The 26,317-nt window shown below is 41.8% G+C and overlaps 1 protein-coding gene across 4 annotated transcripts in view; it reads right to left on the bottom strand.

Annotated features, from left to right (window-relative positions):
* Positions 1 to 26,317, bottom strand: part of ADGRB3 (adhesion G protein-coupled receptor B3) — a 688,563-nt gene that overhangs the window by 7,241 nt on the left and 655,005 nt on the right. For all 4 annotated transcript variants that reach the window (XM_029069998.2, XM_029069995.2, XM_039912307.1 and 1 more), the window contains one exon: positions 7,066 to 7,101. In XM_029069998.2, coding sequence (XP_028925831.1) covers positions 7,066 to 7,101 — 36 coding nt within the window. The remainder of the gene's footprint in view (positions 1 to 7,065; positions 7,102 to 26,317) is intronic.

The raw sequence follows: 26,317 nt of genomic DNA, 5'->3' as shown, positions 1-26,317 counted from the left end.
CAAATGGCTACCTTACTGCTACGGGCTCTCGTTATATCCCGGCTAGACTACTGTGTCAGCCTTCTCTCTGATCTCCCTTCCTCCTCTCTCGCCCCGCTCCAGTCTATTCTTCACTCCGCTGCCCAGCTCATCTTCCTGCAGAAACGATCTGGGCATGTCACTCCCCTTCTTAAACACCTCCAGTGGTTGCCTATCAACCTCCGCTCCAAACAAAAACTCCTCACTCTAGGCTTCAAGGCTCTGCATCACCTTGCCCCTTCCTACCTCTCCTCCCTTCTCTCTTTCTACTGCCCACCCCGCACGCTCCTCTCCTCTGCCGCCCACCTCCTCACCGTCCCTCGGTCTCGCCTATCCCGCCGTCGACCCCTGGGTCACATCCTCCCGCGGTCCTGGAACGCCCTCCCTCCTCACCTCCGCCAAACTAATTCTGTTCCCCTCTTCAAAACCCTACTTAAAACTCACCTCCTCCAAAACGCCTTCCCAGACTGAGCTCCCCTTCTCCCTCTACTCCCTCTACCACCCCCCTTCACCTCTCTGCAGCTTAAACCCTCTTTTCCCCCCATTTCCCTCTGCTCCTCCCCCTCTCCCTTCCCATCCCCTCAGCACTGTACTCATCTGCTCAACTGGATATATTTTCATTACCCTATTTATTTTGTTAATGAAATGTACATCGCCTTGATTCTATTTAGTTGCCATTGTTTTTACGAGATGTTCTTCCCCTTGACTCTATTTATTGCCATTGTTCTTGTCTGTCTGTCTCCCCCAATTAGACTGTAAGCCCGTCAAACGGCAGGGACTGTCTCTATCTGTTGCTGACTTGTTCATTCCAAGTGCTTAGTACAGTGCTCTGCACATAGTAAGCGCTCAATAAATACTATTGAATGAATGAATGAATGAATGAATAAATGAAATGCTTCTCTTCTTCATTCAAAAGTTGAAGCTGTCACACCAAAATGACTAAGATTTAAAAATAACTATGTATAAAATATGGAGAAGTAAAGTCCAAAGGGTTTTCTGGAGTAGTATTGCTTTTATTATCTAGTTATCCCTCATATTTGAGCTGCTGCTGAAAAAGAAGTTTACCTCACACTATGGGGATTCCTGAAAAAATCAAAGGACTCACCATATTAACCACACCATGATAAGAAGGTGGGACTTATTTGTATTGATATATTATTGAAAGACATACTCTTCTGAAAGGGAAAATAATCCCTCATTTTACCATGTTGACAAATCTAAGGTTTGAAATTCTTAGATTTTCTATTTGGATTCTGGCAATTTCAAACCTCTTGCCTTTAGAATCCATTGCCTAAATGTTGTTTTTAAAACAACATTTAAAACTTTAGGACCTCAAATCAAAATTGTTCTCTAGGTAAGAATTGATTCTACTCTGCACCCCTGTAGAGTGGGGAAATAATTTTAGAAAAAAGAGAAATGTGTTGAGAAAGCAATACACCAAATGTGCAGTGGCTAATTTAGAAATATGTTAACATTGAAAAAAGTCTTTTCCTATTTAGGAGAATTCTAATTAGAATTGTGACTCTTGAGAGTGAAAAGAGATGTTTATAAAAAATGTTAGTGGTTATACCTCTCTCCTTGTATGCATGCACTTAACTTGATAATTAGCCATACACTTATTTCAGCACTTATTTCAGCAGCTTCAGCACTGATCTATAAATTAATATTCAGTAATTGTGTGCATTGTGTTACCAGCATACATTAAGTATTATGTGAACATTTACTTCATTTGTTACATAGCTAAATTAATTTCTAAACAGAAGGATTTGTTTGGGAAAAAAAGAACCCTTGGTCAAGACCTTGAATGTGTAATCTTATTCCAAAAGATAATTTTGTAGTATTATTTTGGTTCCCTGAGAGCCAAAGCTTAAAATGGGAAATGAATAATAAGTTTGCTGAAGTGAAAGACCTATCCTATCAACATAAATTTATATTATTGTTATTAAACAAACAGATTTCAGTAATTATTTTGAGTTGATTCATCATGATTTCCAACCCTTGCATTTCCAACCTTCATGTGAAAGGTTCTCCTTCTTAGCAATAGGCAAATTATACTGAATACTGTCACTGTAGCTAGGGAAGTTTTCTCAAGGCATATCAGTCAGTTGAGAAAGTGGCAACATTATTCATGATAAAGACATAAGATACAGCAAGCAATTATAGAGCCATTAACTTAACATCAATTGTGGGGAGAATACAGGACAGAATTTTGCAGGATTTAGAGTGAAACACCTTGCAAACATATTATGACAGGGGAGTAGCTGATGGAGATTTATGAGAGGAAGAATATGCTTCAGTAACTTGCTGGATATTTTTTAATATAGTACTGCTATAGATAATCCTAAATGAGAACATTCAAGTTATGAATAGTAGAATTTCACAAAACATCACTCCAGTGCTTCATTCAAGATAACTGACTAAAAATGAGATTATGCCATTGGAATTAAATAGCCTTCAATGGTTAAGATTCTGGTTCAAACTCAACACAAGGGGACTTCTCAGAAATGAATCTTTCCAGTTGAAAAGTTTCTGCTCTTGGGGTGAGTGATGTTAACATATTATTCTGGTATTTTCCTTGTGAATTGCATATTCATTTGTACAAATGGACTCACCCACTCACCCAGCCCAAAGGCAGAATTTATTCAAGAGTAGTTGTAATATCAGGAGTCCCAAACTATGATCATGTTTTTCTTCAGTACAACAAAAACTTAACTCTGAATCCAGCTCCAAAAGCCCGTGTTTACTTTTGAGTATGTTGCCATAGCAATGTGCTACTGTAGACTTCTATGGGTATGTAACTCCGTTTTCTCTCATTTCCCTGATATGGTAACAGTAGGTGTAATGCTAAGCGGAGAAAATCTATGGAAATTTTGTGGAGGCCCAAATATTTCCACACTGTAGAATTTGATAGGTGATTAATCCATCTGTCTCTGAATTTTTCAGATCTTAAACGTAAGGTGGAAGAAAAGCATGAATTAATGTTGATTCTTTTTTACAGCACCATAATGTAATCAGGATTAACTAATTATTATCCATAAAAGGTTTTTGAATCTCTGGAAGAAATTGTCCTTTAAATGATGTGACTTTTTGATGATCAATTCATCTATGTGCTCTCTGCCTCCTTTCTGAAAGGTAAAAGGATCTTGTGTGAAGCTTATTCCAATCAGTGGAATTGTTAAAGGCATGGAAAATATTGTTCCATAGATCCACCTTTTCTATATTACTTTGGAGGAAAGACAAACAGTTTCTAAAAGACATTTCCTCCACTTACTGCATAAATGGAGAATGGCAGATTCTTTCTGTGGCTTTTCTTCAAGAGGTTTTATGGTTAAAGGGTCAGTTTTATGGAAAATCAGATTAATCGGTTATATTGTTGGAGAGGGTGAAGTTTCTCTGTGGAGATTGCATAGAACACTATTATTTTTCCCTGAAACAGATTCCAATTAGATCAAAAATCTAAATTGGCAGTATTATTAAACTGCCTCAGTTTGGACTGAGGCAGGAGTCAAGAATGCTTTTTGAAGGACTCTCAGGACTATCACTTTTTTGGTGAAAATGATGTAAAGTTCATATGAGTTAAGAGAGAGACTTTCCAGCCTCCTGAAATATTAAGCATTTGCTATATTTATCCAAGAAATACCTTGCATGAAACAGAGTCACATGTTTTAGATTAAGAAAGTACTATTAGGGGTTTTGTGAGATTCAGGAAATGAGGAAGAATATTAGCATCAACTGTAATGGATAATAATAAATACAATAATTATGGTATTTGTTAAGCGCTTACTATGCATGAGGCAATGTACTAAGCCCAGGGGTGGATACAAGCAAATTGGGTTGGACATAGTTCCTGTCCCACTAGGAGTTCACAGTCAGTGGGAAAGGCATGAGAAAGGCAGAAAGGAAGGATGTATTTAGGAATCCAGGAGTCAAAGCTAACTGGTCTCATTCTACCAGTCACAAGTGAGAGAACGTTTGCAAGTCTGAGTTCTGCAAAAGGGGTTATTTCTCACTTCCTAAGAATTAGGAAGCTGAAGCAGATGCATTTAACTTGACTCAAAAGACAGGACAAAGCTGCAGTTTGTGACGAGTCATCCCGGAGTGGAAACAGATTGTATTTAGTAAAATCCATCAAAATTCTTAGTGGGCAGTGATGTTTCTGAAAATAAAACTAATCCTGCATTTTCCTGTAAGATCTCAATTATTTATATAAATGGACTCCTATGTTTGTTATATAATAATACCAAATTGTTTTAGAAAGAAATACCAAATGTTTTCCTTGAAGAATTTTTTTTTCCAAACCTCAACAGAAAATAACAATCAGAGCAGTTGTACAGAATGCAATGTCCTTTAGGGTATGGACCAATATTTCAGTCTAATGGAAAGGGCCAATAACAGGATGATCTTCATGACTTACTGTTAGTCATTATGTAGTAGCTGAAGAAAAATGTTGGGTAGTACTATGGCCTACTTATCTTTGTGTGAGATAGGCCAAGGTACTAGCTTAAAACATCTTGGCCCCTATTGCTAGAGAGAACAATTTTAAGAGAAAACAACTGGTCCTAAAATCCACAGTTTTTCTGGGGGTTTCTAATGGTATTAATAATAATAATAATAATATTGGTATTTGTTAAGCACTTACTATGTGCAGAGCACTGTTCTAACCACTGGTGTAAATACAGGGTAATCAGGTTGTCCCACGTGAGGCTCACAGTTAATCCCCATTTTACAGGTGAGGTAACTGAGGCACAGAGAAGTTAAGTGACTTGCCCATAGTCACCCAGCTGACAAGTGGCAGAGCTGAGATTCAAACCCATGATGTCTGAATCCCAAGCCCAGACTCTTTCCACTGAGCCATGCTGCTTTTCTGAAGAACTTGCTATGTGTCAGGAACTGTTCTAAGTGCTGGGGAAGACACAAGTTAATTAGGATGGATACTGTCACTGTCCCTGTCCCACATGGTGCTCACAAACTAAATAGCAGGGAAAACAGGTAGTGACTTCCCATTTTGCAGTTGAGGAAATTGAGGCACAAATAAGTCAAGTCACTTGTCCAAGGTCACACAGCAGACAAGCAGCAGAGCCAGAATTAGAATCCAGGGCTCCTGACTACCAGGCCCATGCTTCACAGTTTGAGTCATAACCCATTTCAGTGCCTACAGAGAGTAGATAATTTGGTTTGGGACCACAGTTAAATTTTAGAGGTGATTTTTCTCTTATATTTTGCTGCTAATGAGTATTATTTTCATTTGGTCCACATTGTAATTTATTCCAGAGAAAAGAAACTTGTGTGGCACATTTTTCTGGGGGTAATGTGCCAAATGTTTATATGTTCCTGATTTATAGGAAGCTATACAATAAAACATCTGTTATATAAAAGACACTTCAAGGTTATAAAAAGGAAGGTGAGTAATATCTGTATTTTCAAGTTGGATCAACAAATATTTAATGTGGCCCAGTGGAAAGAGCACAGACTTGGGAGTCAGTGGACATGGATTCTAATCCCGGCTCTGCCACTTGTCTGTTGTGGGAGTTTGGGTAAGCCATTTAACTTCTCTGTGCCTCATTTACCTTTTCTGTAAAATGGGGATTAAGACTATGAGCGCCACGTGGGACAATCTGATTATCTTTTATCTACCCCAGTGCTTAGAAAAGAGCTTGGCACATAATAAGCACTTAACAAATACCATAATTACTATTTATTATTATTAACTATACCCAAGTACACTATGATTTTAAGTAAAGGTTCATAATGGAATCTGTATAATCTGTTCTATCTTGCTGAAACTGCACTGGACAGGGGTCTTTATCTCTGTTTCAATGTTTAGTAAACTGCTTTTACTTCAATACTTTTAAATAATAATGTTATTCTGTTGATATTTAAAAGTACTAAAAACCTCAGATTCTCTAAAAATTGTTCCCCAATAATTCCAGGTATCTTAAGTTGTATAAATTTAGCAATCAATGATATTTATTGAGTGCTTACCATGTGCAGTGCACTCCACTAAACACTTGGGAAAATACAATATGAGTTTGTAAGAGTGATTCCTGCTCAGAAGGACTTTACAGTCCTGACAGCTAGAGCATTTATGAATGTATACCCATCTTCAGCAGTTCTGTATGTACATTTATTCAAAATGCACATTCAACTTTTATCCTAATTATTCATGTGTAAATATTTTTATGTCTGTCTCCCCTGTGGAGTATATAAGTTGTGGGTAAGAAATGTGTTGCTTTGTTCTATCCAACTGAGAATCCCATAAATACCACTACTTCTATTTTAAAAAGTAATTGCATTTGCAAGTTCCTAATTTATTCTGATTATAAGAAATTTATATATATATATATTAACCTCAATTGTATATATTGTACATACTGTGAGAGTATTGGTACATGGAAGAATTTATGAATAATTATACACAACCATATCAATAAGAGTAGTACTTTTATTGGCATTTATTATGCATCTACTTTGTATGTTGCATTGTGCTAGATGCTTGGGAGTACAGAATAAAGATGTAACATGATCCCTGCCCTCAATGAGAATAAATGGAAAAAATTTAAAAACCCATTAATTTTGTGTTTAGGGTGAGCTCTTCAATGGCCCTGTAATTCCAGCATCAATATTATAAATGGGAAAATAAAAATTGTTGCAATGTTATTTCAGAGAGTAGCCATTATCTGTAAACTTCGTAAAATCCTATTGCAAAATGGGACCTGGGGGCATCCCAATACCTCTAAACCCTGCAAATGTATCAACAACAGAAATTAAGCAATAAAAAACCGATCAGACTTGACTACTATAGCTGTTTGAAACTAGAAATACAAAATATGCCCCATGCTGATATTTAAAGAGGAAAAACTAGAACCAACTTCTACAGTCTATAACAGACTTCCTTTCTGAGGTAGAAATCCCTCTTAGGATGTTTCTGAAGCAACCTAAGCCATGAATAATTTTGATGATTCCCCTCTTTAGTGTCCAGAACCAATTACGGGTAATACTTAACAATTCTGTAAAGAAATATCATATTTACTTTTCATGCAAACTTACTTCAAAGTCAAGGTCCGAATAACGTGATTTTCTTCTCTATATCAGGCAATAAAAAAGAAAAAAACCATGAAATGTTAATAAAGTGAAGTTAGCCATACAAACAGTTCATTACAATACTATATAAATACAATATAGATATCCATTCAATACTAATATCCATTAATTTCTAATAGATAGCTTCTGTACAGTTGTAGTATCTCAGAATTGTTAAAACACTGAGAGGGCACACTGCATCCAGTCTCCTGAGGCACATTTCAGTTTACTTCTAGGGGAAAAAAAATGTCTCTTGAAACCATGTTCTGAGAAGAGTCATGAGAAGTCAACAACTCCTGCCAAAATCATCCCACATTCCCAGACCATGTTGTTTTTCATTCCCTGTCCATGAACTATTTCAATGTTTAACGATTTATAACAAGACTGTTATTTTAGGGGAACATATCATAATTGAGGTTTTTTTATACTTGTAAAGAGCTTACTCTGTGTTAAGCACTGTTCTAAACACTGGGGTAGATACAAGTTAATCAGATCAGACACAGTCCCTGTCCCAAATGAGACTCAGAGACTAAGTAGTACAGGTATTCCCCCGCCCCATTTTACAGTTGTGGAAACTGAGGCACAGAGAAGTTAAGTGATATGCCCTAAGTTACACAGAAGGCAAGTGGTGGAGATGGGATTAGAACCCAGGTCCTATGACTTCCAGGTTTATGCTCTTTCCACTTGGCAACACTGCTTCAATTTCATAAATGTCACTTGCCCACCTCAAAGAAATAAACTTTTTGATCAGGAAAAAATGATTGGAGAAAAGAGCATTTTGTTTTTTGTTTTTTTAAAATGGTATTCGTTAAACTTTTACTATGTGCCAGGCACTGGGTAGATACAAATTAATCCAGTTGGACACAGTTCCTGTCCTGCATAGGGGTCACAGTATAATTTCTCATTTTCTGAGGTACAGAAAAGTTAATTGACTTTCCCAAGGTTACACAGCAGACAAGTGCCAGAGCTGAGATTAGAAATCAGGTCTTTTTGAGTCCCAGGCCCATGCTCTATCCACTAGGCAGTACTGCTAGACTCAGATCCAGCAGTTGAAATTTTTAGAACCTTTCTTTTTGAGAGGAAATACAACATCACTGAATCAGTCTTAAGAAATTCTTCCTAAAATCTCCCCTTGAAAAAAAGTATGCATTTCAATTTGATAAAACCAGCTCAAATTTGTTAGGAATCTGCCCAGAGTTATTCAGTCTTCTGTTATGAAAATCATTTCGTTCTGAACAATTCCCAAAACCAGGCATAGAAATCAACATATGCTGAGAGCTTGAATAAATCACGAAAATTTAAAGACATTATCCAAAAATCTGATGAAAACTATGCTACTCACTATATTCTGATTTTCTTCACACCTTGTTTTTCTGCTTTGTAGAAAAACTGAGGCCAATTTTGGAAAGGAATGGGAAGAATTGAGGCGATTATCTGGTTATTTTGAAAAAAAAACCCACCACTGAGAATAAAGGAGTTTATCTGGCATGGTGCACATTCTGGGGTAACATAGCATCTAGATGCCCCAGCCCCACAGCACTAAGGCAAATATCCATATATTCTACTATTTCTCTTGTCTATAATTTATTTTAATGCTTTTCTCCCCCTGTAGGCTGTAAACTCCTTGTGGGGAAGTATTACATACCAACTCTGCAACTTTCCTAAGTGCTTTATTACTTTCCTAAGTGCTTAGTATGATGCTCAGCATACAAGCACTCAAAAATACCATTGATAAGAATTACATTATATCAGATTGGATATTGATCAACTTTTCTAGATAACTTTATGATTCTGTCTTCACTTACAGAACCAAGTATTTGTCACAGGCCAAGAAGCTGCAGTTTTCATAACTAGAGCTAATAGGGAGCATGGAGATGCTATAAACAGGAGAGTTCCTAGCTCCTTCCCCTGGTGACTTCATAAAGGATTACCCCGCCCTCCCCTCCCCCCACATCCTCCACACACCACCTCTGGGAACTCCACCCTATTTCCAGGTACCTTGGAAATCTGTCTACCTTCTTGAGGGGAACCAGGCCTCCAATGCATTAGGAAACAGTGAAAGACTTTTTATAGAAAACTGCTTTATTTAATTAGCAGAAAGCTATAGTCGTTTAAGATAAACTGCTACTCTAGAGCCACGATTTAATTTTTAAAAGCAACATCAACATTCTCTGGTTCCAAAATAACCTACTTTTATGGAACTGTTTGAAACATGATGCCTTACAATGCCGCAAAGCCACACAAAGAAAAACTGAGAAAGATGAGACTGTTTTTTGGAGAGACTGAGCATTCCAATAGTATTTTATGCCTGAACAGCACCACTTCCCTTGGGAGGCTCTGAGCACATGAAATAACATCTGTAGAGAGCTGTGTGCCTGGATCTTAAACACCCACACATGTCTATCGTTATCTTTTAACTGTGTGGGAGAAATCAGTCACTCACCCTATACCATAGAACACTGCAATATGTTACGATAAATGTCAGAGTTGCAATTCTGCTCTTGGATCGTTTTGTCTTTTTGGCACGGTGACTCAGCAGGACACTTGTGTGTATATCAAACAGAATTCTTTTCAAATATAGCAAATTTTCCAACAGGACAAGGTTTATTTATAAGCCACAGAGTATGGCGCCTTAGTCACGAGCTGCCTTTTTCTTTTCCAGAATTATATAGAGTGAGATTAGGAAAGTCGTGCACCAGCTTGGCACATACTAAGCACTTACCAAATATCACAGTTATTTATTTTAGTGAAATTCTCATTGGCTGTTGGAATTAAGGGGTGCTCTACTGTAATTGACCCTAATAACCCACATTATGTCCCTTCAAATCTCTGAAGATTAAGTTTTGCTGGGTTAAAAGAAGCAGATCCAGATGAATATATTTTACTAACTTCATTGTATACTTTAGTTAAGAGCACAATGTGGGGAAGCAATGAGGACCACTACTGGATGTTCTTTTCAAGTTATTTTAAATTGTGCTATTTTAAGATTGGATATCTATCAGCATGACTAAGACTGATCATTGTTTCGGTGCGGCACAGTGAGACTATCTTCTTGGGCTTGGTGGGGCACATTCTGACAATACCAAGACCAAGACTTTGGGGTCGGGGGGAAGAATAGAGTAGTGGGGCATGCTGACTGCCCATTAACCAATATGAGTCTTCCTGTCTTTCCTCACCCAATCACTCCAATCTAGCTTGTGTGGAGCCCTTATCCCTCCTCTCCAATTCCAATCTGTGAGTGTTTCTCACTATCAGATTTAATTATTAATTTCTATTGTGCTCTATATCATTCACCTCCAAACTTCTTGAGCAAGTTGTATTAGTGATGCCTCCACTCCCTCTCTAATTCTCTCTTTGACCTCCTCCTATCTGGTTTCTGTTTCTTTTACTCTCCACTGAAACTGCCAAATCTGCATTTCCTTCTTGACAAATCAAATGGCCTCTACTCCATCCTAATCCTCCTTGACCCCTCAGGTACCTTTGACACTTTCAATTACACACTTCTGAAAATGTTATCCAACCTTGGCTACACTGACATTATCCTCTGTCTCCTAGTTCTCCTCCTTTCTAGACTGTCAGTCTCTTTCGCAGGTTCTTCTTTTGCTTCCCACCCCACAATTATGGGATTCCTTTAAGTCTCAATTGTAGGTCCCCTTCTATTCTCCATCTACACCCACTCCCTTGAAGAACCCATTCACTCTTATGGCTTCCAACTATCTTCATGCAAATAATTCCCAAATCTGTATATCCAGCCTTGATCTATTTCCTACTCTGCAGTGTCTGTTTCCTCCTGCCTTCAGGACATCTCTGACTTCATGTCCCACCAACACCTCAAACTTAAGATGTCCAAAATAGAACTCATCATTCTGCTCTCTCCTCATGACCTTGCCATTACTGTAGACAGTACCAGCATCCTATCTATCTCACAAGCCCATGACCTTGACATTATCCCAACTCATCTTTCCCATTAAACACACATAGTCCATCTGTCAAAGCCTGTTTAACTTTGATAATATTGCTAAAGTTTGCCCTTTTATCTCAATCCAAACTACCATATTAATCCCAACACTAATCCTATCCTGCCTTGATTATTGCATCAGACTCCATCTACACCTTCATTTCCAACCAAACGGCTACTATGTTAATTCAAACACTTACCCTATTCTGCCAGACTCCTTGCTGATCTCCCTGCATCCTGTCTCTCCCCACTCCAAGTTCACACTTCACTCTGCTGCCCAGATCGTTTTTCTCTAAAACTGTTCAGCCATGTTTCCTCATTTCCTAAGGGCCTCCAGTGGTTGCCCTTCCATCTCTACATCAAAAACAAACTCTTTACCGTTGGCCTTAAAGCACTCAATCACTCTATCCCCTCTTACATTCCCTCTTTAATTTCCTACTACAACCCAACCTGCTCACTTTGCTTTTCTGACACCAACCAAATCACTGTATCTCAATCTTGCCTATCTCACCGCCAACCCGTCATCCACATCCTGCCTCTGGCCTGCAATTTCCTGCCCCCAAATACCCAACAGACAATCATTCTCCTCACCTTCAAAGCCTTATTAAAATCACATCTACAATCAATCACATTTAATAATGTTGGTATTTGTATTTGTTAAGCGCTTACTATGTGCAGAGCACTGTTCTAAGCACTGGGGTAGACACGGGAATCAGGTTGTGCCACGTGGGGCTCACAGTCTTCATCCCCATTTTACAGATGAGGGAACTGAGGCACAGAGAAGTTAAGTGACTTGCCCACAGTCACACAGCTGACAAGTGGCAGAGCTGGGATTCGAACTCATGACCTCTGACTCCAAAGCCCATGCTCTTTCCACTGAGCCATGCTGCATTGAGAGCTTATTCATTCATTCATTCAATAGTATTTATTGAGCGCTTACTATGTGCAGAGCACTGTACTAAGCGCTTGGGATGAACAAGTCGGCAACAGATAGAGACAGTCCCTGCCGTTTGACGGGCTTACAGTCTAATCGGGGGAGACGGACAGACAAGAACAATGGCACTAAACAGCGTCAAGGGGAAGAACATCTCGTAAAAACAATGGCAACTAAGTAGAATCAAGGCGATGTACAATTGATTAACAAAATAAATAGGGTAACGAAAATATATACAGTTGAGCGGACGAGTACAGTGCTGTGGGGATGGGAAGGGAGAGGTGGAGGAGCAGAGGGAAAAGGGGAAAATGAGGCTTTAGCTGCGGAGAGGTAAAGGGGGGATGGCAGAGGGAGTAGAGGGGGAAGAGGAGCTCAGTCTGGGAATGCCTCTTGGAGGAGGTGATTTTTAAGTAAGGTTTTGAAGAGGGAAAGAGAATCAGTTTGGAGGAGGTGAGGAGGGAGGGCGTTCCAGGACCGCGGGAGGACGTGACCCAGGGGTCGACGGCGGGATAGGCGAGACCGAGGGACGGCGAGGAGGTGGGCGGCAGAGGAGCGGAGCGTGCGGGGTGGGCGGTAGAAAGAGAGAAGGGAGGAGAGGTAGGAAGGGGCAAGGTGATGGAGAGCCTTGAAGCCTAGAGTGAGGAGTTTTTGTTTGGAGCGGAGGTCGATAGGCAACCACTGGAGTTGTTTAAGAAGGGGAGTGACATGCCCAGATCGTTTCTGCGGGAAGATGAGCCGGGCAGCGGAGTGAAGAATAGACCGGAGCGGGGCGAGAGAGGAGGAAGGGAGGTCAGAGAGAAGGCTGACACAGTAGTCTAGCCGGGATATAACGAGAGCCCGTAATAGTAAGGTAGCCGTTTGGGTGGAGAGGAAAGGGCGGATCTTGGCGATATTGTAGAGGTGAAACCGGCAGGTCTTGGTAACGGATAGGATGTGTGGGGTGAACGAGAGGGACGAGTCAAGGATGACACCGAGATTGCGGGCCTGCGGGACGGGAAGGATGGTCGTGCCATCCACGGTGATAGAGAAGTCTGGGAGAGGACCGGGTTTGGGAGGGAAGATGAGGAGCTCAGTCTTGCTCATGTTGAGTTTTAGGTGGCGGGCCGACATCCAGGTGGAGACGTCCCGGAGGCAGGAGGAGATGCGAGCCTGAAGGGAGGGGGAGAGGACAGGGGCGGAGATGTAGATCTGCGTGTCATCTGCGTAGAGATGGTAGTCAAAGCCGTGAGAGCGGATGAGTTCACCGAGGGAGTGAGTGTAAATGGAGAACAGAAGAGGGCCAAGAACTGACCCTTGAGAAACTCCAACAGTTAAAGGATGGGAGGGGGAGGAGGCTCCAGCGTAGGAGACCGAGAATGATCGGCCAGAGAGGTAAGAGGAGAACCAGGAGAGGACAGAGTCCGTGAAGCCAAGGTGAGATAAGGTATGGAGGAGGAGGGGATGGTCGACAGTGTCAAAGGCAGCAGAGAGGTCAAGGAGGATCAGAATGGAGTAGGAGCCATTGGATTTGGCAAGAAGGAGGTCATGGGTGACCTTAGAGAGAGCAGTCTCGGTAGAGTGGAGGGGACGGAAGCCAGATTGGAGGGGGTCTAGGAGAGAATGGGAGTTATGGAATTCTAGGCATCGATTGTAGACGACTCGTTCTAAGATTTTGGAAAGGAAGGGTAGTAGGGAGATAGGACGATAACTGGAGGGGGAAGTGGGGTCAAGAGCGGGTTTTTTTAGGATGGGGGAGACGTGGGCATGTTTGAAGGCAGAGGGGAAGGAGCCCTTGGAGATTGAGTGGTTAAAAATAGAAGTTAAGGAAGGGAGGAGGGCAGGGGCGATGGTTTTAAGAAGGTGAGAGGGAATGGGGTCCGAGGCGCAGGTGGAGGGGGTGGCACTTGCGAGGAGGGAGGAGATCTCCTCTGAGGATACTGCAGGGAAGGATGGGAAAGTAGGGGAGGGGGTTGTTGGGGGGGAGGGAAGAGGCGGAGGGGTGACTTTGGGGAGCTCAGACCTGATCGTGTTGATTTTCGTGAGGAAATAGGTGGCCAGATCATTAGGGGTGAGAGATGGGGGAGGGGGAGGAACAGGGGGCCTAAGGAGAGAGTTAAAGGTCCGGAACAATCGGCGGGGGTGACGGGCATGGGTGTCGATGAGGGAGGAGAAGAAGCTTTGCCTGGCGGAGGAGAGGGCAGAGTTAAGGCAGGAAAGGATAAATTTGAAGTGTGTGAGGTCGGCTTGGTGCTTGGACTTTCGCCAGCAGCGCTCAGCAGCTCGAGCATAGGAGCGTAGGAGGCGGACGGAGGAGGTGATCCAGGGCTGTGGGTTAGTGGAGCGAGAGCGGTGGAGGGAAAGGGGGGCGAGAGAGTCGAGATGAGTAGAGAGGGTGGAGTTGAGAGCGGAGACCCGCTCGTCGAGAGTGGGAAGAGAGGACAGGGCGGCAAGGTGAGGCGAGATGCTATTGGAAAGACGGATGGGATCGAGAGAGCGGAGGTCTCTGTGGGGCAGTAGCGAAGATTTGCAGGGGGAGGGAGTGTGAGAGATGAGGCAGGTGAGAAGGTTATGGTCAGAGAGAGGGATTTCAGAGTTGGTGAGTGAGGAGATAGTGCAGCGGTAGGAGATGATGAGATCGAGGGTGTGACCGAGTCGGTGAGTGGGCGCGGTATGGTGGAGGAGGAGGTCGGCAGAGTCGAGGAGGGATAGCAGGCGGGCGGCAGAGGAGTCGTCGGGTACATCCGTATGGATGTTGAAGTCTCCAAGGATCAGAGTGGGCAGAGAGAAGGATAGGAGGAAGGTGAGAAAGGGGTCAAGGTGGTTGAAGAAGTCGGAGGTGGGACCGGGAGGGCGGTAGATGACGGCGACAAGTAACTGGAGTGGGTGGTAGAGGCGAATGATATGGGCTTCGAAGGAGGGGAAGGAGAGGGAGGGGGGAGGAGGGATAGTGCAGAAGCGGCATCGGGGCGAGAGGAGGAAGCCGACGCCTCCTCCCTTACCGGTGAGTCTGGGGGAGTGGGAGAAGGAGAGGCCTCCGCCGGAGAGAGCGGCGGCGGAGACCGTGTCTTCGGGAGAGAGCCACGTTTCCGAAAGGGCGAGGAGGAGGAGAGAGCGGGAGAGGAAAAGGTCATGGATGAAAGGTAGCTTGCCTGTAATAGAGCGGGGGTTCCAGAGGCCACACTTGAAAGTAGCTGTGGGTGCAAGGGGAGGAGGGGGGGAAGGGCGGGGGGAGGGGAGGGTTTGGATGGGAAGGAGGTGGCGGGGCCCTGGACGAGGAGAGGGGGATGAGGGGTGGCGGTGGGACAAGAGGACTGGGATGGGGCATGGGTGGGGAAGAGAGAAGGGGGGAGGGGGTGAAGAGGGGGTTTGGTGGGGGGAAGAGTAGGGGGAGGGGGAAGAGGGGTAGTGCTGGTAAAGTGGGGTTCTAGGGCGGGAGAGAGGAGGTGGGGAGGAGACAGAGGAGAGAGCGGGAAAGAGCTGAGCGAGAGAGGGGAAGGGGAAGGGGAGGATAGGAAGGGGCGGGAGGGGGGAGGGGGGGAGGAGGGACATGGCGAGGCCAGAGAGGTGGGTGGCAGCACTGACAACAATAAACAGTAATAAACGAAATCGGTAATATAGCAACATGATACAATATGATACAATACAGTGGTGCTAATATAGCAACATGATACAGTATGATACAATATAGTCGTGTAGCTTAGTTTGCAGAGCACTACAAGAGGTCATCCCAACTAAGCCCTCATTTCCTCTTTCCCACTTCCTTCTGGGTCACCCTTGCACTTGGATTTTAACCCTATATTTAACCCATCCTTAGCCCCACAGCAATTATGATATACCTGAAATTTATTTGTATTAATTTCTCTCTCCCCCTCTAGACTGTAAGGATCTTGTGGGAAGGGAACATGTCTTTGGTTACGTTCCCCAGCACTTTGTACACTGCTCTACACACATTAAGGACTCAACAAATTGGATAGAATTAAATCTCAGTCTGCTGCTGCCAGTCCTTCAGTGCTCACTGAGAAGCAACATGGCATAGTAGAAAGAGCAGAGGTCTGGAAGTCAGATGACCTGAGTTCTAATCCTGGCTCTGTTGCTTGCCTCCTCTGTAACCTTGTGCAAGTCACTTAACTTCTTTGGGTCTGTTTCTTCACTTGTAAAATATGAAATCAGTGCCTCTTTTCCTTTCTACCTACACTGTTCATTCCATGCTGGGAGAGGGACTGTGTATAACCTATCTTGTATCTGCCCCAGTGTTTAATAATAATAATTGATGGTACTTGTTTAGCACTATGTGCCAAGCACTGTTCTAAGTGCTAGGGTAGACACAAGGTAAACACATTGTCCCATGTGGGGCTCATAGTCTTAATCCCCATTTTACAGATGAGGTAACTGAGGCACAGATAAGTTATGTGATTTGCCCAAAGTCACACCGCTGACAAGTGGCAGAGCCGGGATTAGAACCCACGACCTCTGACCTCCAAGCCCATGCTTTTTCCACTAAGCCATGTTGCTTCTCTCACTACTTTAGTCATCTGAACTCTCATCCTATCCCACCTTGACTACTGCATCAGCCTCCTTGCTATCCTCCCTGTCTCTCCTCATTCCCATCCTACATCACTCTGCTGCCCAGATTCTCTAGGAAATTATTTAGTCCATATTTTCCTACTCCTTCTTAGCCAACCACCTCCAAAAGCAGAAACTCCTTACCATCGGTTTTAAAGTACTCAGTCAGCTTGTCTCCTTATCTTCCCTTGCTGATATCTTACTACTATCCATGAGCACATTCACTTCACTCCTCTAATAGAAATCTACTTACCTTACCTCAATCTTGCCTATCTCGCCTTTGACCTGTCGCCTACATCCTGCCTCTGAACTGGAATTTCTTTCCCCCTTCATATCTGACAGGTTATCACTCTCTACCTTCAAAGCCTTATTAAAAAGTTACATATTATGAAAAAGGCCTTCCCCCACAAAGCCCTCATTTCCTGAGAAGCCCTGAAAAGCAATATAGTGTAGTGAATAGAGCATGGGCTGGAGAGTCAGAAGATCATGGGTTTCAATCCCAGTTCCATCATTTGTCTGCTGTGTGATCTTGGGCAAGTCACCCAACTTCTCTATTACTCAAACCTTGCCCCTCCTGCCTGTAACTTCCTAACCATTCATAACTCCCTAACCATTCATAACCGATAGACCACCATTCTCCCCATCAAAGTTAAATTTAATCAAAGTTAATTTAGTACAGTGGCACTTAGTAAGCACTTACCAAATGCCACAGTTATCATTACTCTGTTCACAATGTCATGACAAACCACTACTATTGTCCTTTTTATTTAATCCCCTTATTCTTCACTGATCTGCATTTATTTGATCATATCGCCCCCTAATTCCTACTCTCATTATGTCCTGAGAATTGTCATTATTTTAGAACTCCTGAAGCTAAGCACAAAGAAAACTAGACTTCTCTTCCAGCTTCAGTGCCACACTTGCCTTTCAGACAACATATAAGAATGTTCCTGCTGAAGCCCTTCAAAGGCCAACACTTCAGCCCTTCTTTTTGCTTCCCTCAGCTTCTCTTCCCTACTCTTCAAAAACACAGATTTAAAATACATAGGTTGATGTACCCACTAGCTAGGATCAAGTCTTTACCTGAAGGAGTAAGATGATGCTCTGACCTAGAGCTCTGGGTTTGGGAGTCTGAGTTCCATGACCATAAATCAATGGATGTCACTCTATTTCTTCTTCCTCATTCTGTTTCTGCTATTGCTACTTTCCACTTCCACAGCCCTATCTGAGTCTTCACTTAACTTTCTCCTATCTGCTCCCATTTTGGCAGTGGGTGTTTCTCCAGGCAATGCTGCCACTAGAAACTCATTAATGTTGAATGGTTTGGGAAAAGTTCAGGATCCTGGTAAGGACCATCCAGTAATTTAAACTAATTTGATGTAAGGCTATGGGAGAATCAGCATTTTGCATCCACTTGTGCCTAGTCCCAACAGGGGACCATACCAGGAACTCTGCTATCAAGAAGTCTGCATCATCAGTAGATTGTGTTTCAGCTCTTCCATACTAGCCCTATTCCTATACAGTTCCTGCAATTCACTGCCAGTCCACTTGAATTCTAGGGACTGCCCTGGGTTTACCAGGCCTTTTTTGATGTGGAGAGGTGAAGGGAATGAAAAAACCTGAAATAATCCCTTCAAACCCAAGAGTGTTTGGAGTTGGCTTCAGGTTAGATTCAGTGTCTAGGCCTGGATGGGAGTAGGCACCTAATATTTTTCTCTTCATTGCTTAAATTTGATACTTAATGCAAGCTCATCCCGGGCAGATTTAGGGCAAAAAAATATATATTTTCAATTAAAAGATTATTTCCAAAAATCAGGTGGTGCAGACAAATCTGCTCTGCACAGAGTAAGTGCACAATAAATATCATTGATTAATTGACAAATCACATGCTTCTTTTTGGCCTGATAATTTTTCACAGGAAGTAGCATACTGCATCATTTGCACAATTGCAAATTAGGTTGGACAACACTTGTTATAAAGTCTTCCTTCCTTGAATAACAAAGAACTAAGAAAAAAAGTATTTTGGAGCATTTAAAAGAAAATCTCTCTGAATAGGATATCTGTGGGAGTAATTGCTTTTAACTGATGTTTCATTGTACTATTCTGGTAAAAATATAGAAAAAACCCAGGTCTGGGACAAAAATAGCACAGAAGTGGTTGGTTAAACTCAACTACCACAGATCCTAAAAGGAGCTGCTGCTTCAGAATGCCACATCCGCAAAACTTCCAGTCAGGCAAGGTCTAACCAGTTTCTATTGGGCTTAAACTTTGTGCGTCATTAAACTGATTGAGGCAGGATCCTTTTTGTGGTAGTTAACAAAACTCATTATAATCCAATGCACATTCATTTAATCACTTATAGTGGACAACATAAATTAATAGCAATTTTTGTCCTTCTTGGTTATCTAGAGTCTGTATTATGCAAGCTGACATAGAGTGAGTCAGTCAATTATATTTACGTATTTACTGTACTCTCACTTGGGAGAGTACAATATAACAGACATATTTCCTGCCCACAACAAACTTAGAGTCTAGAGGAAGATACAGATATTAATATAAATAAATTACAGATATGTACATAAGTGTTGCGGGGCTGGGAGGAGGATAAATAAAGGGAACAAATCAGGGTGATGCAGAAGGGAGTGGGAGGAGAAAAAAAAGAGGAGGCTTAGACAGGGAAGGTCTCTTGGAGGAGATGTGCCTTTGATAAGGCTTTGAGGTGAGGGAGAGTAATTGACTGTAGGATATAATAATGTTGGTATTTGTTAGGTGCTTACTATGTGCAGAGCACAGTTCTAAGCGCTGGGGTATACAGGGTAAATCAGATTGTCCCACATGAGGCTCACAATCTTAATCCCCATTTTACAGATGAGGTAACTGAGGCACAGAGAAGTTAAGTGACTTGCCCACAGTCACACAGCTGACAAGTGGCAGAGCCGGAATTCGAACCCATCACCTCTGACTCCCAAGCCCGGGCTCTTTCCACTGAGCCACGCTGCTTCTCTAGAATATGAGGAGAGAAGCCAGAGGCAGGATGTGGGCAAGAGACTGGTGGCAAGATAGACAAGACTGAGTTACAGTGAGAAGGTTGGCATTAGAGGGGTGAAGTATGTGTGTTGGGTTGGAGTGGGAGAGTAGCAAGGTGAGGTAGGAGGGGACAAGGTGAGTGCTTTAAAGCCAATGGTGAGGAGTTTCTGTTGGATGTGGAGATGGTGGCAAAATAGCAAATAAAGTGTGCTAGGGACAGAGCAAATCGATCAGTGTCCATACACTGGCAATTTAAGACATCTCCCACATTTTGTATAGCATCCAAAATGCTAATCCAGACTGTGCACTTAAAAACCTCTTCACAAAAGCTAAACTCATTCTTTTCAGGAGCCATTCTTTACTAGCCAAGTTTTCAGTGATCCAAGTTTTCAGTAATTCCCATTTTCTTTGGATTAATTAAAGCTATGCTACAATGTAGACTACAACTTCTGGGTCTGGAGAAGGTAAATGTTTCCTCTGCTACCTAATTGTAAAAATGTAGAAATGTATAGTGTATATACTGCAGTTGGAAACATTTTGAAGTATTAAAGCATAAATGTTTCAGCTCTAAATCATTACTTATAGATCTCTGTGTCATTCTTAGAAGAAGCTTGCCTACAGAACCTTGGCTCAAAATCATTCATATTTCCATTTGCCAGTGAAATACAGGGAAAAGGATTTTGGACATTTTTAAATGGAAAGGTAACTTTATGGTCAGAATAATGCTTTGTGATGCTCAACCACCTAAGCCTCATGTTTCTGATGGTATCGATTATTAAATTATTTTAGGGCATTGTTTTTATTTCATTAGCTATCTAGTTTCTAATATGGCCTAGTTATGAAGAAATTATATTTTATGAATAAATATATCAAAGGAATTTGGGAACTTTTGAGTGGAGAATATCATTACCATTTTTATGTAACTGTTGAATAAGTACCTCTACTTTAAAGCCCTGACACAAAGGCTGTTTCTGCCTGGCACAAAATGAATACTCATTTAAAACAATTCTCAACCCACACATTTCCTAATGATGTACATGAATGCAGCAACATTTTCAAACAAAAGGGCAATCTGCAACAGCTCTTTTGTTGTAATGTTTGGGACTGGCAGGGAGCCTTTAGTTGCACCATGGGGGCAGGGAGGCAGGGAGGAAAGGTTGCCTAGCTCTAGCTTTGAGTAGCTTGTTAATGCCCAGAGTTGCTAGTGGCTTTGCATTGCTCCCTGAATGCCCAAGAGCCTGCTTCTTGATATTGGCAAAGGTAGCCTAATAGCTGGCTACTGGAAATATTCCTACTTAGGGAAAATCTTCAACCAATCAGAAGGATTTTTGTTGGGTTGATACTGATTCCTGATTGAGCAGGAGCTGCAGTTGGCAATAATATCAAATCAACTGAAGAGGGTCCCTGGACTTCAGGACCTGGAAAAAGCCCTGCGGTTAATCGGGTTTTATTCATTTATTGGATGGGGAACTAATGTCTAGGTTCTCCTGGTTGGACTACAGGTAGAGATTGGATAATAAATAGTAATACAGGATTGACCTCAATGAATGTTTACTTGACTTTGAATTTACCTAGATCGTAGAGTGGTCAAATGCATAAAAAGGATATTACAAATTGCATAATCTTATTAAAATTGCATAGATTGAGTCATCAGTTTGCATATTTCAAGAGGAGCAAATGGAAATTCACTGGCCCTGAGCAATTATGACTATCTGTAGCAAATGTATTTTGAAGAATTTCTGAATTTCATAAACTTAAAATATGTACATTTATGATATTTTATCTAAGGAATAATGTTAGAAATCACATCAAAATATAGAGTCCAATTGATTTTTTTTTTACTTCCTAATCATATTTATAGGTATCTGAAAACACTTAGGCAGAAGCAGTTACAATGGCTAATTATTCACTAGCAATTTTGTAATTGTGAAATCCATGACACAATAATTTCAATATCTAGAATATGGAATTGCTTACATAATGTTTCAGGTTCAAAGTCTTATCAGTGGGATAGAAAAATCACTATGTTTTCACCAGTGGTATAGAAAAAGCACTAGGTTTTACTGGAGAAGGAAATCTATTAAGTTCAGACAAGGAAAAAAACAAGCATGATTTGATATGAAAGTGAACCTCATGTCTTCAAGTACCCTCATTTGTCATTTCAGTCAGACTGTGACCCCGTCACTGGGCAGGGATTGTCTCTGTTGCTGAATTGTACATTCCAAGCGCTTAGTACAGTGCTCTACACATAGTAAGCGCTCAATAAATACTATTGAATGAATATGTTGAAAGCTTATTGTGTGCAGAGCCCTCTACTAAGAGCTTGGGAGAGAAGTGCAATGAAGTTGAAAATTGTGCCTATAAGGATTTTACAATTTGTTTTTTTTCCCAATTCTGTATCCTCACTCCAGTGTGTCAGGTGAGCTTAACATCTGTTTTCAACTTTATCAGCAGTTCCTGAAGTATAGGTCATCTTTTCCTGTTTGTGGCTTTTCCCCCACTATTCCTTCTTTTAAGGCTGCACTGGCACAGAATTTGCAAAAACTTGGAGAACAGCGTATATTTTAATAAAAGTTCCAAAATATAAACAGTTTTTCTCCCAACCAATTCACAGAGGCTGAGTCAAAAGCACTGTATTTTTCAACCATTTTTGCAATTCATAATGCTAATTGTGGGATTTGTTGAGTGCTTATTATGGTCCAAGGACTGTACGAATCAGTGGGAGAGGCATGAGATAATCAAGTCGGGCACGTCCCTGTCCCACATGGGGCTCACAGTGTAACTAGGAGAGAGTACAGGTATTTAATCTCTATATTACAGAAGAGGAAATCGAGGCACATAGAAGTTAAGGACTTGCCCAAATTCACACAGCAGGCAAGTGGAGGAGTCAGGATTAGAACACAGATTCTCTGATTTTCAGGCCCATGTTCTACCCAGTAGGCTAGTGTGAACTGCTTTGCACCCGGCCAATGTCGAAACACAGTTTTTGTTTCCTTCACTGTCCTTTCTCATCTGTGATTTACTCCGTCGTATCTCATTTCAGTGTTACTGGGCTTATTCCATCTTTCTCTACTTCCTTGACTTGAGACCTTTTGATAGTGCAAAGATTAACAAAAAGGCCTATTTCATCTTTTCTTCCTATTATCTGCCCACAAAGACAGAATGATTTGCCTGAACTCAGGCCTTTGCTTTAGGTGGTCCAAATAGGACTGCTTGGGAATAGAAAATGATTTCCTTCAAGGAGGTCTTTCAGAATATAGTAAAACTAGTATTCTCTCTATATTCTTTTTTTCTTACACTATCTTTGCATTTCTCTTTTTCTGAGCTTTTCTGTCTTTAAAGGACCAATCATTTCTTCATTCATATTTTTCTTTCTAGCACTAATTTAATAATGGCTCTTTCTTTTTGTCCTTAGAATTACAATAAAGTGATTCTTTTTAACTGCTCATTTTCTTTTTGTCAAAAGCTTTCCCCCAGACCTAAGAAGGGTTAATTTACTTAGTGGGGTAAACCATTCCACTCTCTGATAGTCTGCGGTGGTGTTGGAGCTCAGAAGGAATAGGTCCTAAATGCTTCTCATTAAGTATCTGAAGGAGTTCTGCAGTGACTCATTCATTATTGTCCAGTGCACTTGTCAGAGGGAGCTACCAGCTATAATCATTTACCTATTTAGGATGCTACTTCTTACTCACTTTTTGACCTTGGTAAGCAGCATGGTCAGGTTGAAAAAACACAGGCCAGGGAGTCAGAGAACCTGAGTTTTAATTTTGGCTCCACCTCTTGCCACCTGTATGACCTTGAGCAATTCACTCAATTTTTCTGGGCTTCAGTTTCCTCAAATGCAAAATGGGGATTCAATACCTGTTCTCTCTCCATCTTGGATTGTGAATCTCATGTGGGACAGAGACTGTTAAAATTGATTATCTTGCATCTAAACCAGTACATATAATAGTTTTGACACATAGTAAGCACTAAACAAGAACCATAAAAAGGAGCTTCATCAATCAGGGCATATGAAACTCCAAGATTCTAACAATAATTTATATTTTACAGGATGCTGTGAAGATTGAAGGTAGAACTCAGGGAAGGAGAAAATCATGTGGCAATTGCTGAGAAATCAATCACAGCAGCATGGCATAGTGGTAGAGTATGGGCCTGGGAGCCAGAAGGTCATGAATTTTAATCCTGGGTCTGCCACTTGTCTGCTGTGTAACCTTGGGTAAATCAGCATGGCTCAGTGGCATGAGCCCAGGCTTGGGAGTCAGAGGTCATGGGTTCGAATCCCAGCTCTACCACTTGTCAGCTGTGTGACTGTGGTCAAGTCACTTCACTTCTTAGGGCCTCAGTTATCTTATCTGTAAAATGGGGATGAAGACTCATGTGGGACAACCTGATTACCCTGTATCTACCCCAATGCTTAGAACAGTGCTCTGCATATAGTAAGCACTTAACAAATACCAACATTATTATTATTATTATTATTATTACTTCACTTCTCTAGGCCTCAGTTTCCTCATCTGTAAATAGAGGTTGATACTGTGAGCCCCATGTGGTACAGGGACTGTGTCCAACCCAATTGCTTAGTACAGTGCCTGGCACATAGTAAGTGCTTAACAAATACCATAATTATTATCACATTTATTGAATGTTAACTCTATGCAGAGCTCTGTGCAAAATGCTTGGGAAAGTACAATATAACAGACTCGAGAAACACATTCCCTGCCCTCAATGAGTTTACAGACTAGAGGAGAAGGCAGATACTAATATAAATTACAGATATGAATACAAGTGTTGTGGGGCTGAGAGAGTGATGAATAAAGGGTGAAAATTCAAGTGCAAAGGTGATGCAGAGAGTGGGAGAAGAGTAACTGAGGGCTTTGTCAGGAAAGTGCTCTTGGTGGAGATGTACTTTTAATAAAATTTTGAAGGAGGGGAGAGTGTCTGTTGGACCCGAAGATGGAGGGCATTCTACGCCAGAGGCAGGACATGGGCGAGAGGTCAGGGGAGAGATGGACAAGTTCGAAGTTTAGTGAGTAGGTTGGGATTACAGGAGTGAAGTGTGTGGGCTGGGTTCCTTTAGGGAAATAGGTAAAGTAGGAAGGGGCAACGTGATTGAGTGCTTTAAGCTGATGGTAAAGAGTTTCTGTTTATGCTGAGGTATATGCACAGACTCTGGAGGTTCTTGAGGAGTGGGGAAACATGGACTGAATTGTTTTGTAGAAAACAGGGACTAGAAGTATGGACTAGAGTGGGGAGACACAGAAGATGGGGAGCTGATGCCTAATCAAGGCAGGATAGGATAAGTGCTTGGATTAATGTGGTAACCGTTTGGATGGAGAGGAATGGGCAGATTTTAGGGGTGTTGTGTCGGTTGAATCGACAGGATTTAGTGACAGATTGAATATGTGGGTTGAATGAGAGGAATCAAGGATAACACCAAGGACTTATGAGACAGGAAGGCTGGTAGTGCTGTCTACAGTGATGAGAAAGTCAGAGAGAGGACAGAGTTTGAGTGGGAAGAGAAGGAGTACTGTTTTGGTCACTCTAAATCTGAGGTGTTGGTGGGACATATGAGTAGAAATATCCCGAAGGCGGAAGAAATGTGTAACTGCAGAAAAAGAGCTAGAACTGTATATTTGAGAATCCTGTGCACGGAGATGGTAGTTGAAGCCATGGGAGCAAATAAGTTCTCCAAGGGAGTGGGTGTATATGGAGAATAGAAGAGGACCCAAAACTGAGCCTTGAAGGTACAGGATGAGCCCACTAAAGAAACTGAGAAGGAGTGACCAGAGAGATAGGAGGAGTATTAGGAGAGGACAGTGTTAGTGTCCAGGGAAAGGGGGTGGTTGACAGTGTCATAGGAAGCTGAGATGTCAGGAAGGAATAGAATGGAGTAGAGGCCATTAGATTTGGCAAGAAGGAGATCTTTGGTGACCTTTGAGAGGGAGGTTTATGTGGAGTGACAGCGTCAGAAACCAGACTGAAGGGGGTGGAGGACAGAAAGTGGAGACAGCAGGTATAGACAACTTGCTTAAAGGGTTTGGAGAGGAATGGTAGAAGGGAAATGGGGAGGTAACTGAAGAAAGGTTTTTTAGGGAGGAGACCTGAGGACATTTGAAAGCTGTGGGGAAGTAGCGGTTGGAGAGTGAAAAGTTGAAGATGTGGGTAGTCAGGGAAGGAAGGATGGAGGGGTCAAGTGCAAGGTATTTGATCCAAGGCCTGTGGTCATGTTTTAGACAAAAAAGCATGTATTCTTTTCCTACCAGCATACTTCCAAGAAGGTGAAAAGACTGGTAAGAAAAACTGTGTGGAATTGGTCTATGAGCCATTCCTGGTTAATGCCCCTTATTCTTATGAATCAGCTAATGTATTTATTTGTTATTTCTCCATTGTGCATGTTATTTTTATGTACAGTCACACACTCTTAGCTACAGTACAGTTACCATAAGTATTACTATGATAATAATTATAATAATGATGATGTGAATAAGAGGAACATGCTCAACCCTCCTAGTAAGTACCAAGATATCTAAGACAGTTTATAAGATACGTTTATTCTATATCTATGAGAAGCAGCATGGGCTAATTGATAGAGCATGGGCCTGGAAGTCAAAAGGATCTGGGTTCTAATTCCCATCCCCACCACATGACTGCTGTGTGATCACCACATGACTTGCTGTGTAGCTGCTCCATGCCTCAGTTACCTCATCTGTATAAAATGGGGATAAGAGTATGAGCTCGATGTGGGACAGGGACTG

Source organism: Ornithorhynchus anatinus, chromosome 1 (genome assembly GCF_004115215.2).
Source record: "Ornithorhynchus anatinus isolate Pmale09 chromosome 1, mOrnAna1.pri.v4, whole genome shotgun sequence".
NCBI lineage: Eukaryota > Metazoa > Chordata > Mammalia > Monotremata > Ornithorhynchidae > Ornithorhynchus > Ornithorhynchus anatinus.
The sequence above is the reverse complement of the archived record's forward strand: the minus strand, read 5'-3'. Positions and strand labels throughout refer to the sequence as shown.